Source organism: Ammodytes marinus (assembly GCF_949987685.1).
Source record: "Ammodytes marinus genome assembly, chromosome: 12".
Classification (NCBI taxonomy): Eukaryota; Metazoa; Chordata; class Actinopteri; order Uranoscopiformes; family Ammodytidae; genus Ammodytes; species Ammodytes marinus.
In genome coordinates, this window is record NC_137216.1 from 20,313,217 (window position 1) to 20,328,986 (window position 15,770).

General features: G+C 42.0%; 1 protein-coding gene across 1 annotated transcript in view; it reads right to left on the reverse strand.

The window, feature by feature from the left end:
• Nucleotides 1–811: 811 nt before the first annotated feature.
• The window catches only part of nalf1b (NALCN channel auxiliary factor 1b), a gene marked incomplete at both ends in the record, with an annotated part of 82,533 nt that continues 67,574 nt past the window's right edge, over nucleotides 812–15,770 (reverse strand). The window contains 2 exons of the mRNA XM_080038484.1: nucleotides 812–1,116; nucleotides 3,414–3,585. Of these exons, the coding sequence (XP_079894610.1) occupies nucleotides 812–1,116; nucleotides 3,414–3,585 (477 nt within the window). The remainder of the gene's footprint in view (nucleotides 1,117–3,413; nucleotides 3,586–15,770) is intronic.

Consider the following 15,770-nt stretch of genomic DNA (forward strand, 5'->3'; position numbering starts at 1 on the left):
GCGTATTAGTGATACTAATTTTAGAAGTGTTTTGATCCACAAAAGCAGCTTTAGTTAGTAATATTATCTCACAAGACAAAGCAAAAGAAAATCATAAAGCTGTGTTAGACACAGTACAACATTCGAAACCCATTGTCATCTTATAGTGGCCAACAAACCAGCATGGCAGAGCTAAGTGACATCTTTCAGAGGAGGGCTGGGGGGATAATCGGGCTCGGGGGGCTCCATAAGACCATTGTGGCTGCATCAGCTTGTTAGGTAGACTTTTAGGGTATGTGTCATATAAGCAACACACAATCATCCTCTCTCTCTCTCACACACACACACACACACACACACACACAAACGTGCAGCTAATTATCGTTTTCTTTTCTTAACATGTCTTATATCTGTCTTATTTAGAGAACACATTTTCTTCCTGTATGAGACACCAAAAAACAAAGGATGAACATTACAAAGAAACCAATAACTGGAACACAGTGTAAAAAAGCGTAGTGTGAGAGAAACTCAGCCATGAGGAAGCCGACCTTCCAACTCAACAAAGGCTGTGGCATTGTTCCCTTTTCTATCCAAGGGACCGGTTGAGTCCCCCAGTATGTCTGTTTGTTAACTTATTTATTTGTTTTGATTGATTTGTGTGTGTCTTTCGTTTTTAAAAGCGTCCCGCATTTTCCATTCGCCCAGAAAGCTTTGCAGAATGTCCACAGGCACACAGCTCCAGCCCACAACCGTGACTGTATTTTTCCACGTCGGTTGCCATGGCGAGGGAATCCCCCACCCCCGATGAGCTCACCTCCTCCTCCTGGCAGCTCTATCCCTCCTCGCTGGTGGGGCTCTCCTCCAGAGGCGTGATGGCGGGGAGGCCCAGCCCTGTTGCATTGTGGGATGCAGTGAGGCAGGCAACAGTATGTAGGAGGACGAGGACCAGCAGGCAGAGTTTGAGCCGGCTGTTACACAGTCTGCAGGCTGCCGAGGAGCTGAGGGAGGTACGGTGCTGGCACGGCGGGTGAGTTCTTTTCAAGGTCCCCCGGGAGCGGTTGTCCACTCTCAAGTCCCACCGGACGTCACAGCACTCTGCGTCCCGGTCTACACCTGATGGATAGTCCTCCAGCAGCCCTAAGGGGGTTGGTTTGGGGGGATAGGGGGTGGTAGTGGTTAGAGGAGATAAACACAATGATGAACTCCAAGCTTGCATCTTTTCTCAAAGTTGCTGCATGTAGTATTTTATTAAATCTAGTACACCCTGTCACAAAAAGCACATGCTGTGAGAAACCAAAAGACATGACGGTGTGAAAAAGAATCCTATGACCTTGATCGTATTCAAGTTTGAATTATAACTGGAAAGCTATGCCATTGCAGTACAAAAATACCCAGACAAATGGAAAAAAATTACAATCAGCATTTCTACCAATCTGAAACGTGCATGGCATGACGAAACACCGCAAATACAGAAAACTTTGCAAGTCATACAGAATAACTTATCACAAAATATGTTTTCAGGAGACAAGTAATTAGGCAAAATAACACTGGTTGTACAGCTTATATCACCTAATGTATATCAAACTATGTTGCAACTACATTATATACTTGTTACTGCCCTGTTTCCTTTCTAAATGTGAAATGTGATTTTTATGAAATGGTCAATATGTTTTCTTCATGTGTTTGGTTGGTGAGCATCTAGGCACATAAAAACACATTATACATAAAGATACATTCAATCCAGCAACCAAACTCAAAATATGTACCAACATAATATACTGCACTAACATATCAATGACAGCTGCCTGCCACTCTGTCCTCTGATATTAAAAGCAATGGGGCTTAATCACAGTATGTGTTCACGCTAATGTGAGGAGTGAACTTTGAAGGAGTTTGTGCCCACTCAGCACAGTTTGGCTGTCAACAGCTCAACTGTGACAATAAGACCCATGTCTGAAGGTTGCTGAAACATATGCATTAAGAGCAGCTGTGCTAGCAGAATTATAGAAAAAATATACTGCTACTGTCATATCACACTTTTACATTCACCGAACTACCTGATTGGTTTTGCTCAATACACCAGCTTGTGTCCACAGAGCAAGTTGTTGGAATTATCACCGTAAGACCTTTGTACATCATAAAAAGTGTCTTAAAATGATGAGCCTATGGAAGGGCCAAAACATATTTAGTGATCACCTGATATATGTAGTTTATTCCCACAGTGTGTGTATGTAGCGTTCCATAATTGTCCAACAAAAATAAATCACACTGTTGAACCGGGTGACCTGTTTCTTCATTAGGGTGAACATGGGCACTGTAGTTTATTTTAGCGCAGAAAATGTGTATTAATGCACAGCTCAAAAATAATACTCAACAAAACTACAATGTACTGTTGTTTGAATGTAAGCACAGGTATGACCTACAGTGCCCAGCTTTTTTAGAAAATGATTAAGCCTTTTAATAGATGAAAGTGTATATCTGTGACTCATTTTTAAAGAGATTGGCAGAGCCACAACTATTCAGAGATAGGTAACACATTGTCGGTTTTGGTCTTTTTATGAGAGAAAAAATATTGTCATATACCCTTATAAATAAATCAATAAATTAGAAGAAATTATTATAGTTTGAATTTGAAAATGAACATAACCTAAAGCTAAACATGACCACCAGTGGGCAGCATCATCATGTGATATACTGTAAGTGTCTGTATTTTTGCCAATGATGTTATGGGGACAAATACTGTGGGGAGCTATCCTTCCATGTATTAAGGACAGAAAGATGGTTTCAACAACAATTTATTAAGGATTTAAATGTATGTGTGTGCTTGCCTGGCCTGTCTGTGTGTGTGGGTGTGTGTGTGTAAGAGTGCTATATGTTGTTAAGTACGGACAGTGCATGCAGACCTATTGTCACAGACCTCCACTGTGCAGCTGCCTTCTTGGGGCTGTGAATAATTGGCAAAAATCTCTTGTTGTGGTGTATCACCCTGTTAATCCGATGATTAAAAAGAACATCCTGTAACTGCAATCGTCACAAGTGTTAACGGTGTGTCCATCAGAGGCTGTGTCCTATTGAAGTCTCGCTGAGCAAGACACTATCAATCCACGTGTGCTGACTATGTGTTCACTAATTGTACAGCATGTTTCTCAGGGCAAGATCACCATCTGCAATACACATGGTGGGCAGAAGCAGTAGAGGTTAGATAAGCTTGTTAATCATAGCTTTAAATCCCAAGAAATTAGAAAGTAATGCAATTCTATCCCTTAAATAATCCACAGTTTTTAATTGCCCACTGGTTGAGCACTAAAGTTACAATCGGGCACCGTCATGTCCTGTAGAGATACTGATATTAGAAATAAGGTTTTGAAAAAAAGCCAAAACAGGATATCAAAATGAAGAGAATAATGCATAAACTATAAGATGTGTTTGTATACCTGTGCATATAAAACTGGGGCTGCCTCCATGAATGAGATCATCATTGTCGGGCAGGACGAAGGGGCACCGCTGCTGGACCTCCAGGCAATATTGACCACAAGGGATTCGCTTACTGCAGTGCATCTGGGTGGTCTGGAAGTACTGAGAACACAGCCAGGGCTTATAAACAATCTAGGTGGGAGACAGAGAGTTGAGGGCAGGGGGGGGGGGGGAGAGACAAGTGTGGGAGGAGGGGGGAAGGTGCAGAAAGGGAGGGATATTGATGAGTTAGGGAGGGTCACATCGGATGATCTGCATACACACATAGACACTCTCAGATGTGCATTATCTATGACCTATACAGCTATTGATTCACGCAGGACGGAGCAGATATCCCGCTGATCCTAATATCCACTGTTTAATGAATGTGGCAGTTGCTGGGATGACGTCACTTTGTCAGTCAATATGCATATTACCCAACCTCCTCCTCAGGCGGTGTATCACTGTGTACTGCAGCTGAGTTTCATTATTTCATGAGGAGAACTCCTGTTTTGTTTTTTTACATGCAGACAAACTCAAATGGTAGAATACACAATAGGGTTTTTCCTGGAGTAAAATTCAAAGCGCCAGAAGACCTGCAAGTTGTTTTTATAAGCATTGAAAGTCACAAGCTGTGCCGCAATCTGGAAGTAAACACATTAGTACCACCTACCATCAAAAATCATGACAAAAGATAAGAGCATGATATCCCTCTCAGTTTAGTAATACAGATACTGACATTAGACATCAAGTGAATCAAAGTCAAAGTCTAAATCCTTTTCTGGAAATATTTAGGGTTTGTTTCAGTAATGTGAAAGGTGCCTATGGTATAAAAATCATCACAATCCAGAGGATCAAACACAAGTTGTCTCCATGACACCAGAGCAAACTCTGTCTGCTGTGGGAGACCATGAGATGTTGTTTAAAGATCCAGAAAAGGCTAGTTATTGGGCTTTTAGTTGATTTTTCCATTAATAAACAACCAGGACAATAAAACTTATGTTCCATAAGTTATTATTTTATTATTTCATTTTAATTTTCCTTTATTTATTCTCGAAAGATCAATTGAGGGTTACCCTCTTTTACAATGACGTCGAGACAAATTACAGATACACAATATACAATTAGAATACACAACAAGCTTAAAAAGAGACAACAACAATTAAAACATTCAGATCAATTGAAAAAAGCAGAACAATAGCCTAATTAAAACAGTTACAGTGGAGTGGGGCTGATTCAAAATAATAACTTTAAATTGGTTAACAGTTACGAGTGTATTTATTTTAATTTGATGTTGTAGGCTGTTCCAGGAGTCAGGGGCACTGTAGCTAAAAGCAGTTTTACCAAGGTCAGACCGGGCGTATGGAACATATAACATAAGCATTTCAGTTGAGCGGGTTTGATAAAGCCCATCTGAAATATGCAGCATTGTTGTCAAATAGAGTGGTAGTTTTCCGGTCAGGGCTTTATATATAAAAATATGCCAATGTGCATCACGTCTCTCTTTAAGAGAGGACCACCCAACCTTATCATATAAAACACAATGGTGTGTGTCATAAGCATCTCCTGTAATGAACCTTAAAGCAGAGTGAAAAACAGAGTCTAGGAGTTTAAGACATGAATGAGATGCATGCCGATAAACTACATCACCGTAATCAAGGACAGACATAAAAACTGCCTCAATAATCCTTTTCCAACTGAACAACGGGAAAGTGGCTTTGTTCCTATAAAAATATCCAATCTTTTGTCGCAGACGACAGACAAGATTTTTTATGTGAAATTTAAAAGATACTTCTTCATCTATCCAGATGCCGAGATATTTATATTCAGTGACTCTTTCAATTTGAGAGCCATTATTTGTATGAATATTAAGATCATTAAAATGTAGAGTTCTTGCTCTGGAGAAACACATGTATTTTGTTTTGTCTGTATTAAGAACAAGCCTGAGGTCCACTAGACAGTCCTGCAGGGTGTTAAAAGAGCTCTGAAGGTTCCGAACAGATTGACGGACCGAATCAGAAATGCAGTACAGTACAGTGTCGTCAGCATACAAATGGGCGTGACAGTTTTGTAGCGATGAAACAATGTTATTGATGTAAATTGTGAATAGGACTGGACCTAAAATTGAGCCCTGCGGAACACCATTTGTAACTGTTAGAAACTCAGTTTGGTGTGTGAGATAAGCTCAAATATTCAGTATATGTTTATAACAGAGCTTTTCATCACGTGGAAAGGCTGCAACAGTAAAAGGCTTACTTCTGCTACAGCGATGTCTCCTGCTATCTCCATAAGGTAACACACTAAGTAGGGGAGAACGGGGCAAGTAGGCACACTTTTTACTCTAGTGAGAATTGCTCATCACCTAAACATCTTTCAATAGTCATTCCTATATTATATTGAAGCTTGAAATGTGTACCCCTCACTGTTTCTATCTTATTGTAATAAAGAAGAAATTAATCATCAAAGACACCCTTACACATTGTGACAACCAACCCCATCAAGGGGTCGGTTGTCAACCACTATGGGGTTGTTTGTCACAATGTTATCTTAATGGGAATAATCTTAAAAAGAAGGCAAGAAAGTAGAACTAAATTTGAAAGTGTAATTGCATTGTCAAGTTGACAAATAGGCCTACATAACTTAATGTAGCCTTGACAGCTGGTCTAGTTTGGGATGCACTGGGTTGTTTTGATTTTGTTGCCCTTTTTTCTTTTGCATGCTAGATATAACGATTGTGACAACCAACCCGTGTGACAAATTACCCCGTTCTCCCCTACCTCATGCAACCCCACTTAAAAAATACTGAACTATCCCTTTAATGTTTACATCATGTTTGTCAATGTGTGAATTATTTCTCAGATGTTTTCTCAACTCTACAAGTGCACAACGTGGGGACAAATGATTTACTTTGCACCTTCCCCCCCTTGTTCAATGAGGTTGGTCGCCTCATTGTGTGGTTTTATCACCTGCATCAATTAGCTGGTATTTCCTGTGAAACACCCCAGGGAATGCGAGGCAAGCTAGCGCCTGCTACGAGCTAATCACCATGCCTATAAAAACAGTGCACCAAACTATAGATCATATAGCAGCTCCTCCATAGATACATACATGTTGCTACCACAGCCGTGTAGATAGATAGATAGATGTAGCTGGAATAGCAAAGAGTTTATTATGACACGTTTGTCCGCTATTAAAATAATCCGTGTGCTCCTAATGGCCCAATTGAGGTCCCTTAAATCATTATATAAATTCTGGTTCAAACAACACAGTTGGCCTAAATGCCAGCTGGAATCATCTTTCATCTATATTGTAGACTGAGAGGCACATTCTGCACGCATGACTGATCACGTGCGGATACAGACATCCTGCACACATCCACAGATACTGTACAGTAAATTGCTGTGCGCCAATAATTAGATTTGCAGTAGAAGATAAGGTTGGTTTCTGAGGACACTAGACATGACACACACACACACACACACACACACACACACACGAACAGTGCCCTTCTCTTAAATGTATTGCTGTGTGAATGTCGCAAATTAAAATATGATCACATGACCTAATGTTACATCTTGTACATTAGATTAATATCTCAATAATTAGCATATTGTGTGTGTGTGTGTGTGTGTGTGTGTGTGTGTGTGTGTGTGTGTGTGTGTGTGTGTGTGTGTGTGTGTGTGGTGTGTGTGTGTGTGTCAAAATCAGCCTCCACGACGTATATGTACACTGGTGTTTTTTGCTTTTTGCTTTTGGGACACATTTTCCATCTCATTTTCCTCCTGTTCCCAGTGCTCATCCTGTAGCTGTCAGCACAGCGAAATAAAGACAAACAGAGCAAAAAAAAATGTCCAGTTCTATTTTCCGTTTTGGTATTCATCAGCCATGTCCCATACATAGCAAAATCAAACAAACAAAACAATCTTAAAGCCATAGTCCGACTGGAGCCTAATAGGAAACGTCTCCTACAGGTGCAAACCATTTTACCCTCCGTGTCACATTTTGCTAGCCTGGCTCCGCCCGCCTATGTACTTCAGCTCAATTTTCATTTCCCTTCAGTAGTCATTCTGAGCCTGCGGTATATTAGTGGGTTTTCTCCATCCAGATTTTTGACGGTCCAATCAGCGAAAAGAGGGAGTAGCTGGGAACAATGATGTTGAGTTTCAGTCGTAGTCAGAAGGCGGCGCATGACATACGTCACGACCATACGTTATGTGATTGGTTGGCAGATTCAGAGTGGCACTAGGCAGATCCAATAGTTTTAAACTTCCACAGACACCCACCTTCAAGTGAGTTAACGTTTTTCAATTGAGCGATTCCAGACCTTCTGTACAAATGAAATGAAGTACGATGGTCTGGTAGGACCAGGCTAACATTTTGCCGTATATGTTATATCAAGGTGACACTTACCATACCATTTGAACATAAAAGGACAAGTGTGCCCTATATGAGCCAGAGCCTGCCAGTCGGAAGAACATCTGTCTGTAGTGCAACATATGTGCTGAGAAACCACCAGCTCTTTTTGGCCCTTTGCCACACTGCTGTGCCCTTTTGCCCTCAGTCAGAAACCCACTGCTGCTGCTGCATCCAAGATCTCCACTCCCTCAAACACCAGTCTTCTGTAGACCAACCACCAGCAGTTTATCATCCTGCTGTCAAATCACAGAGCAGGAGAAGGAGACAGCAAGTGTGAGAGAGATAAAAAAGGGGATGTCATGATACAGATAGTGGTAGAAAAGACTTGTTCCCTCCTTTTATAACGTATTTCAATCTGGTGTGTTCAGTAAACCCCCTTGGGGAGAGAGTAAAATAGTGCCTCCTCCAAAAACACTTCCTCAGTGACTTTGAGGTCAGCCAGCAGCCTCCCAAACGTACATTGTACTTGTTCTTTCACTTCTTTTAACTTACCAAATTTACTTTTGCCAGTCTCCACTGTCATCTTTACCACTGAGTGTGTTACTGCAATACAGTCTCACAATAACTTTCCGATGGCTTGATTTGTCAGTAACCCTTTTCCCACATTTTTACTCAGTCTCGTCTCTATTTTTATCTTTTGCGATAATGTACAAGATCTTGGAAGTTATTTCTAAAAAAGAAATGCTGGGGATATCACGATATTGCCTGTGCATTGTCTGACTTATTTGTTGACATGATTGGAAAAGTTAAACCTCCTGCTTCAAATGCAACCATAACGATGACACACATAATTGGTGCGAGTTGTAAGGAAACTTGTTCATTGCTCACACTCAAGTGGTCTAAGCGATTTGAAGGATTGCTTTTCAAATGATTATCTACAACTCCATCTTCACCTCTACAATGCATATAATCATAATTTCATTTTTCAATAGCAAACTTTATTGCCATAATCTCTTGTTTACAACCCACTCCCATCTTTGCTCTTCACTGGTTTTCTTTCCTCTTGTTAGTGATCCGGAGAGTTGAGAGTCAGCCGTCTCCTGGATTGGATTATTTCAGAATAATTAGATTAATAAGGTTGTAATTGATGGAAGGCCTTACCCTGCCCTTTGGTATTGGTTTTCAAGTGGCCCCGGATGGCCTTGCCTTGTCAGTGCCTTGTCTTTAATGTTTTATCTGGACTTGTGGTTGTGGCTAAACTGCTGACAGAGGCTGAGAGGGAGCTAAACGCAACACAACCGATTACAGCAACTCATTCTTCCTCAACACGCAGTACATAGCAGCACTAGGTAGGTACACACACATAGAGACGCCCATAAACACAAGCAGATTCTCATGAGCCGCCTTGTCAATTACAACTAAGACAGCCAGTCACTGCTTCACTGCAATTAATCAGTGCTCTTTTCTTTTATCCTCTTTTCTGCTCAGTTTATTCAAATAATTGTAAGCTTAAAGAATGGACCGGGACAAGTGTGCAATACATAACGCTGGTATTAGCACACACACAAGACTGGGTAAATTCTAGTTAATCCTCATCGTCTCTGCTGATTTTCACCAGAAAATACACAGCCTTTTATCCTGGTTTAAACAAATTATCATCCACATGTTCACGCACCAGGTCTCCATTTGTACAAAGTACCTTGCAGTCACCATCACAGCTAAAAACAAGTCTTTGGAGAACCCCCCGCAAATGCACCATATTCCCTTCGAGCTTGCAGAAACACGATTTGGGGATTTGTGTGACTTTGGATTTCTCTGGCAATTTTAACTCTGTTTTATATCAAGACATACATTTCCAAGATACATGTTTTAGGCCCTATTAACTGTTTATTGAAGAGTGTGTCATTTCTTTAACCCCATTTATAGAAGCACAGATTCTCATTCTGCATCCTCTCCACAGCATTGAATGAAATGAGCAGTCCATTCAAGCAGTGACACTACAGCAGTCCGAGGATGCAAGGGTCAAATAGAGGGTGTTCTGTAGCAGGAGCCTGCATGTAAACTATCATGTTAATTCCTACAGCAGCAGCAGCAGCAATGCCCCATGGGAGTTATACTACAAGATGGGGCTGAAGGGTTGAAAAGCATGAGGTTACACAAAATATAATCTAACAAACAACTTCCACATTCATATAGGCAAACAAAAGAGTGTACATGGCTAAACACGCGGTTAAGTCAATGAATCTAATCAGGCGTGAACCCATACACCAAGAAAAATAAAGCACTGGTCTCTCCAAGGAAATTGCATGTATAATCGATTCAATATTGTTGCAGAGCTACACTGATAACATAATCAGATAATGTTTAATTGGCTGTGATATGCTTAGGCGCATTTCCTTGTGTGTATAATGAAAAAAATGCATTTGTGTAGATTGTAGCCTATAGCCTGGGGCGCCAGCACCTGGCAAGCATACAAACAACAGTGTCGGCAGCAGTTGTATAGAGAAAATGTAAACAACAAGACAGACATGAAACAAACAGGCAGGTTTAGCCAAGATGGTTAGAGGAGCCAATGCGAATGTAATGGTAAAACAAAAGGATGGCGAGGCTGCCGGCAGACTGATTCCCCAACACAATACATTGATTGAAAGTGAAGTGACGCAGAAAGCGCTCTTGCAACTCCCCTAGAGGCACCTATTCAATTACATCCATGCTACATTTGAATAACTGTGTGGACACACAAGGCCTGGTTCCTCAATAATGACCCACCTGCTGTGGTGGCGGATGCACAAACTCAAACACTCGCACAAAACAGCAAACACAAAAACACGCACGCGGGCACCCACTGACAACTACTGTAAACACCACCCCTTGTGTTTCATTACGGGCTGCTTATTCTGCAAACAAAAGCCCCTGTTAATGTAATCACCAAACACCAAGGACATAGAGTATTACATTGAGGGAGGTTATTAATGGAGAATATATCCTAACAAATAGAGAAAAGGGAGGGGGACCTATGTAAAAATAGAAAAAGCTCAGACAACACACAGGTTCACCTGAGATGGTGAGACAGGTCATGGTACAATTTAGTGGGATTCCTAGCGAAAAGGGGGTAAAAATACAACGGGCATTATGAGTGCTGAATCGCAAAATAGCAGCAGTGCAGGGTTATATGAAACATTTATGAATTAAAGAGATGGTCATGGCAGTATTTGGATTAATAATTAAAGCATGAATTTCCTCCATGCAGGAGGTGTTCACTGGTGAGTGTAAGGTGGTGCACTGTGCTGCCCTGAGCCTGCCACACGATCTGACCTCCTGTCAGAATGTCAATCAGTCTGCACAACTTGATGAAGTCATCAACAAGCTCCCAACACGCACACATTTATAAACATGAACGGTATGTGAGAAAAATAGTGCAGAGTTCTGATTCGGGAGCCAATAAGCACATCAGGTGAAGGACATCAGGAAGGGGTGGTAGTTTTGACCTCACAAAGCACTAAACTCACAAATAGTTGGTCCGTTGATCAGTCCTTTCACCACTTTTGTCCAGAAACATCCCAACAACCATTATATGACTAGCCACAACATTTGGTACAGACATCCCTGCCCCATTCCGTATGAACTGATATCACATTGTCATCACATGATTTGACTTTTTGTCCAATCATTTGTTTTATAACCAATGCCTGCACAAATGGAGTGAAGCCGAAAGCTTTTTCATGCTGTCAACTGAAGCTGAAATGCTACATACACAACTGCCATGCCTTACCCTCAATATCACCAACCAGACACTTCCTTCCAATTTGGCGGCCTATTTAAGCCACATCTCTGAGCAGCGCTATCACACAAAGCATTAGGCTACTGGTAAAATTAGCAATCTATAACCATGATAAAATAGCCTAATTATATTTAAAATAATTTGATTAGAATTAAGCTATTAAAACAAACTATAAAAGCAAATAACATTTAAGAATTTTCCAAAGTATCCTTATAGCCATTATAAAAAAAAAATCATGAATGTGAAGGACGTAGGTTTTGATTAAACATTGGGTTGTGACAATTTAGAAGTGGGGGTCTGGGGGTACTCCCCCACAATTTTTGGAGCATTAAATGCTTAATTTACTGCATTCTGGTGAATTTTTATTCACCAATTTGTTCATTTTCTGCATACATTTGTATTCTTGTGCCCCGCTGTGATGGTGAATGATAACCGGGGCAGTGCACGTCACGTTGTCGAGGGGAAGGCTTCCGCGATCTCCGTTAGCCAGTGTTGGATCCACCCGAAAAAATTAAATAAAAACAACTTGGACACAGGCCTTGAAGCTGATGACCGCTCTGGTAACGGGCAGTCCATTACTGGACGCCGAATACTAGACCCCGAATATAAGACGACCCGACTTTTTTACGACCTTATGAAGTGTCGCCTTTACTTGATGCATGCACGCTCACCCGGCCGGCGGGGACACACTTCTTATTAGCGGTTACTTGGCACGATACCGGCACACACCTTGGAGGAGCAGGTGTGCAGGTGAACGTTGCATCCTGTCAGCGCGTCTCCCTCTCTCTTTCTCTCTTCCCCCTGTGGTAGGGCGTTTAGCAGACTGGATTTTTAATGATAACCTAGTCTGGCATGACCACTTCCGCCAGCGTCTATTCGCTTGCGTCGAAAAGCTACGCTGCCCCATGCGCTGCCCTGACACAGCCCCCTCCTTTTCCGGTTGCTGGCTTTCCCCTATTGTGATCCCCCTCAAATTCGGAAACAATTCGCTCACAGTCAACCCGTGTGCTTATGTGCAGCGCTCTCTCTCACACACACACACAGGGTGTGGGAAGTCACATTATTGTAGACAGAAATAAAGTGTGGCGATACTTCGGCGGTCCGGGACGCATCCTAGCTTAGCCTAGCTGTCCAACTTCATTGTACAACTACCCCCGGGCAGAAATACCCTCATAAACTCTGGAAAATGAAGCGTGGGGGTTTGAATTGAGCACCGGACCTTATAACCAGCTAGATTAAGATCCGCCGTTCCCTTTCTTTGGTGAATTAGGGACTAAGCAGCGGTGTTTTAGCGACGGGGAAAGATTCCAACGGCTTCCACTATCACCTAGCAACTTACGGCTACTTGCTGCAGTTGGTGTAGCGCTCACAACGTCAAAACCCTGTTCTGCCTGTAAACAGACGGACTACGGCTCTGACTACAGCGATAGGAGGTGGTGACATAAGTTCTCGAATGCTATAAATTCTACTCGACCGCCGTAGCTGTCCTCTCAACCGCCGATGATAATGTTACCAGAGATAACACTACGTGGCAAGTTAACTCCGGTTAAGTTATCCCGTGAGCTCCTCGGGGGCTAAAGTGTATGGTGTCTTGACATGCTGGTTAGAAAGCAACACACTATGTATATTCCTTTTGTCTTTAATAGTTTTTGTGTGGCGTTTGCGGGTTTAGCCATTTCTCTGACAGTCTCTGGGCGTGAAGACGTTCCATCAAAATAAGTCCCCCCCCCCCCCCCCCCCCCCCGGCACTATTTTGCAGGACACCGCTGCTGCTTCCCGGGGTTAGCCCCGCCCTAGATGATTGTGATTGGTTTAAACAAATACAAACAGGCTAGCCCAGTTTCCCCCGGTTTCCCCACCCGAATAGACGGCTCTAAACAGAGTGCTTCCAGACCATACTACTTGCTGTAGTTTGGTCTGGCTTTGCGAGACTAATGATAACCTAATGCTCATTAGTGCGCGCCCCTCAGCACTCTGACTCTACCGAAGTGCGCATGGGAAGGCGGGGCACAACCGTAATCTCGTCCTGGGCACGGTGAAGAAATGCGACGGGCATATGTATGTAATCTAGCCTATATAGTATATAGCCTATAAACTATATTATAGTGTATATATTTATGCTCTGTCAAGTTGATGTGAGGGAGCAGGAGATGGGAAAGAGGACATAGGCTATGAGATTGAGATGAAGCTATGCTGGTGCCTAGATGCCAACCTGTAACTATTTTGCTTTTAATAAACATTTCAAATGTGAGTTTTCTGACCCGACTGTCATTATCTTTAGCTTCAGATGTTCTTTGTGTAAATTGGTGCTAATTAGATAATGTTAGCGTGTCAACAAACTTAACAAAGATCAACATGGGAGAGATGGGGAAAAATCATTACAGTATACCTGCAAAACATCATCCTGTCAATATTGTAATTGTGCATGTGACCATAACTTAAAGCACCGCTGTGTCCAAGTACAGCCTCACATAGCTATTATATGGCTTTAGACTCTAACCTTGTTTTTCTTCTAGTCCTTCCAGCTAATTTGGGTTGATGTTTTGTGTTTATGTTACCGCAAATCAAACCGCACTACATTCGTAACTTACATAATTTAAAAACATAATGCTCTATTTTAGATTTAAACTCATTGCTTGGCACTTGCGGGCAATGGAAAGACAACACTGATAAAAGTATCATATTCTAAGTTGATATGGTTAGCTTAGACCTTGTTGGCTGCTTGCTGTGTCTGAAAACCCTATTGAGAGTGACAATGGTGAACAAGTGGTGTGAAACGCAGGCTGTTTAATCAAAATAATAAGATGAAAGACACTATACAGCTTTGCAGCACTAAGGGGAGTTGCAGGTGACAATTCCCTCAGTGTTCCTCACCAAGAGGCACTCAAGTTGTCAACTCACCCACCTTGTCAATGTTAATTAAAAGATAAATAAAGTTATAATAGCTGCATTTCGTTTACAATACATTTTATTCATATTTGAGTCCCTTTTCTGCAGGGAGTTTCGATAGTTTTTGTGCTTTGGTATTACACACTGTCATGTCGGTAACCATTCTGGAAGTAAGAGTATGTAAGAATAATAAAATGCCCCCAAAATCAGATCAAGAGAAAATAAAAATGATCTCTGGAAGCAATTTATCACCCAGCTAAAGTTAACTGATTGCAAACCATAACTTAGAAGAGTCAACTGTCCAGACAAGTAGGGAATATATCCACAACTCAACCGTACCATGTGCTGATTCTGCCTACTGTAGACAGACAGCTTGGCTTCCAGACTGTGAAGATCAGAGGAGGAAAAAAAACGGAGTGTCGGAGAAAGATATGACAATGAGAAATTATGGATGTGAGGATGGACTGACGGAGAAGAAAGAGGACATTTTCTAAAGGGGGAGCACGTTCATATGCACAAAACATTTGCCCTGAAACTCATTTTGTTGATTAATCAAGGTTATCTGGATGTAATTCCTCTGCACTGTCATGCTGACACTTACACTGATAATTAATTTGACAAAGATAATTATCAGCAAGATGGGCCCACTGTGAGTGAGAGTGATAAATCAACACCCACTGCAGTCATACAGCCCACTCCAGCAGGCCATGGTTGTATACATTGTGCATGTATAGCTGCACATCAGTCATCAACTGTCTTTGCCTCTGTGGGGTCCTATTGCTGCCTTCCCAGCCAAGCAAACCTGTTCAATAATGCAGGTAATCCCAGCAACAGACAACTACAGTATCATAACAAAAACCCTTTCTTTTTGCAGAACTTCTTTCTCTCCTGCTGCTGTCCATGACACCCCCCACCTCACTCCACCACTATTGTCTCCCTCTGCAGTGTGTACTGCAGCAAATAGATGAAAAATGGCCGGCAAGGGGGGCGGGGGTGGGGGGGCTGGTGCAAGGTTGCCAGCAGACACATAACAGATATACATTCTCACCTTCAGACAATGTGCGCTCTTTTTCTAGCTTTGCTGTGCCATTCCTCTAGCTTGCTCTCTTTCTGTCTCTTTTACAGGTGAAGCGAGCAAACATACACAGCAAACCTTTGTATTATAAACTACAGTTGTCAGTTGCTTGTTATCAAAGGGTTCTCCTCCCACGGGCGCCACTGACCCAGCCGGGCCAGGAATGCCATGTAGTATCTTAAAGGGAGAATTGAGCCCACATCCTAAATTGGTCACCTAGTTTTTCAGGTGAATACC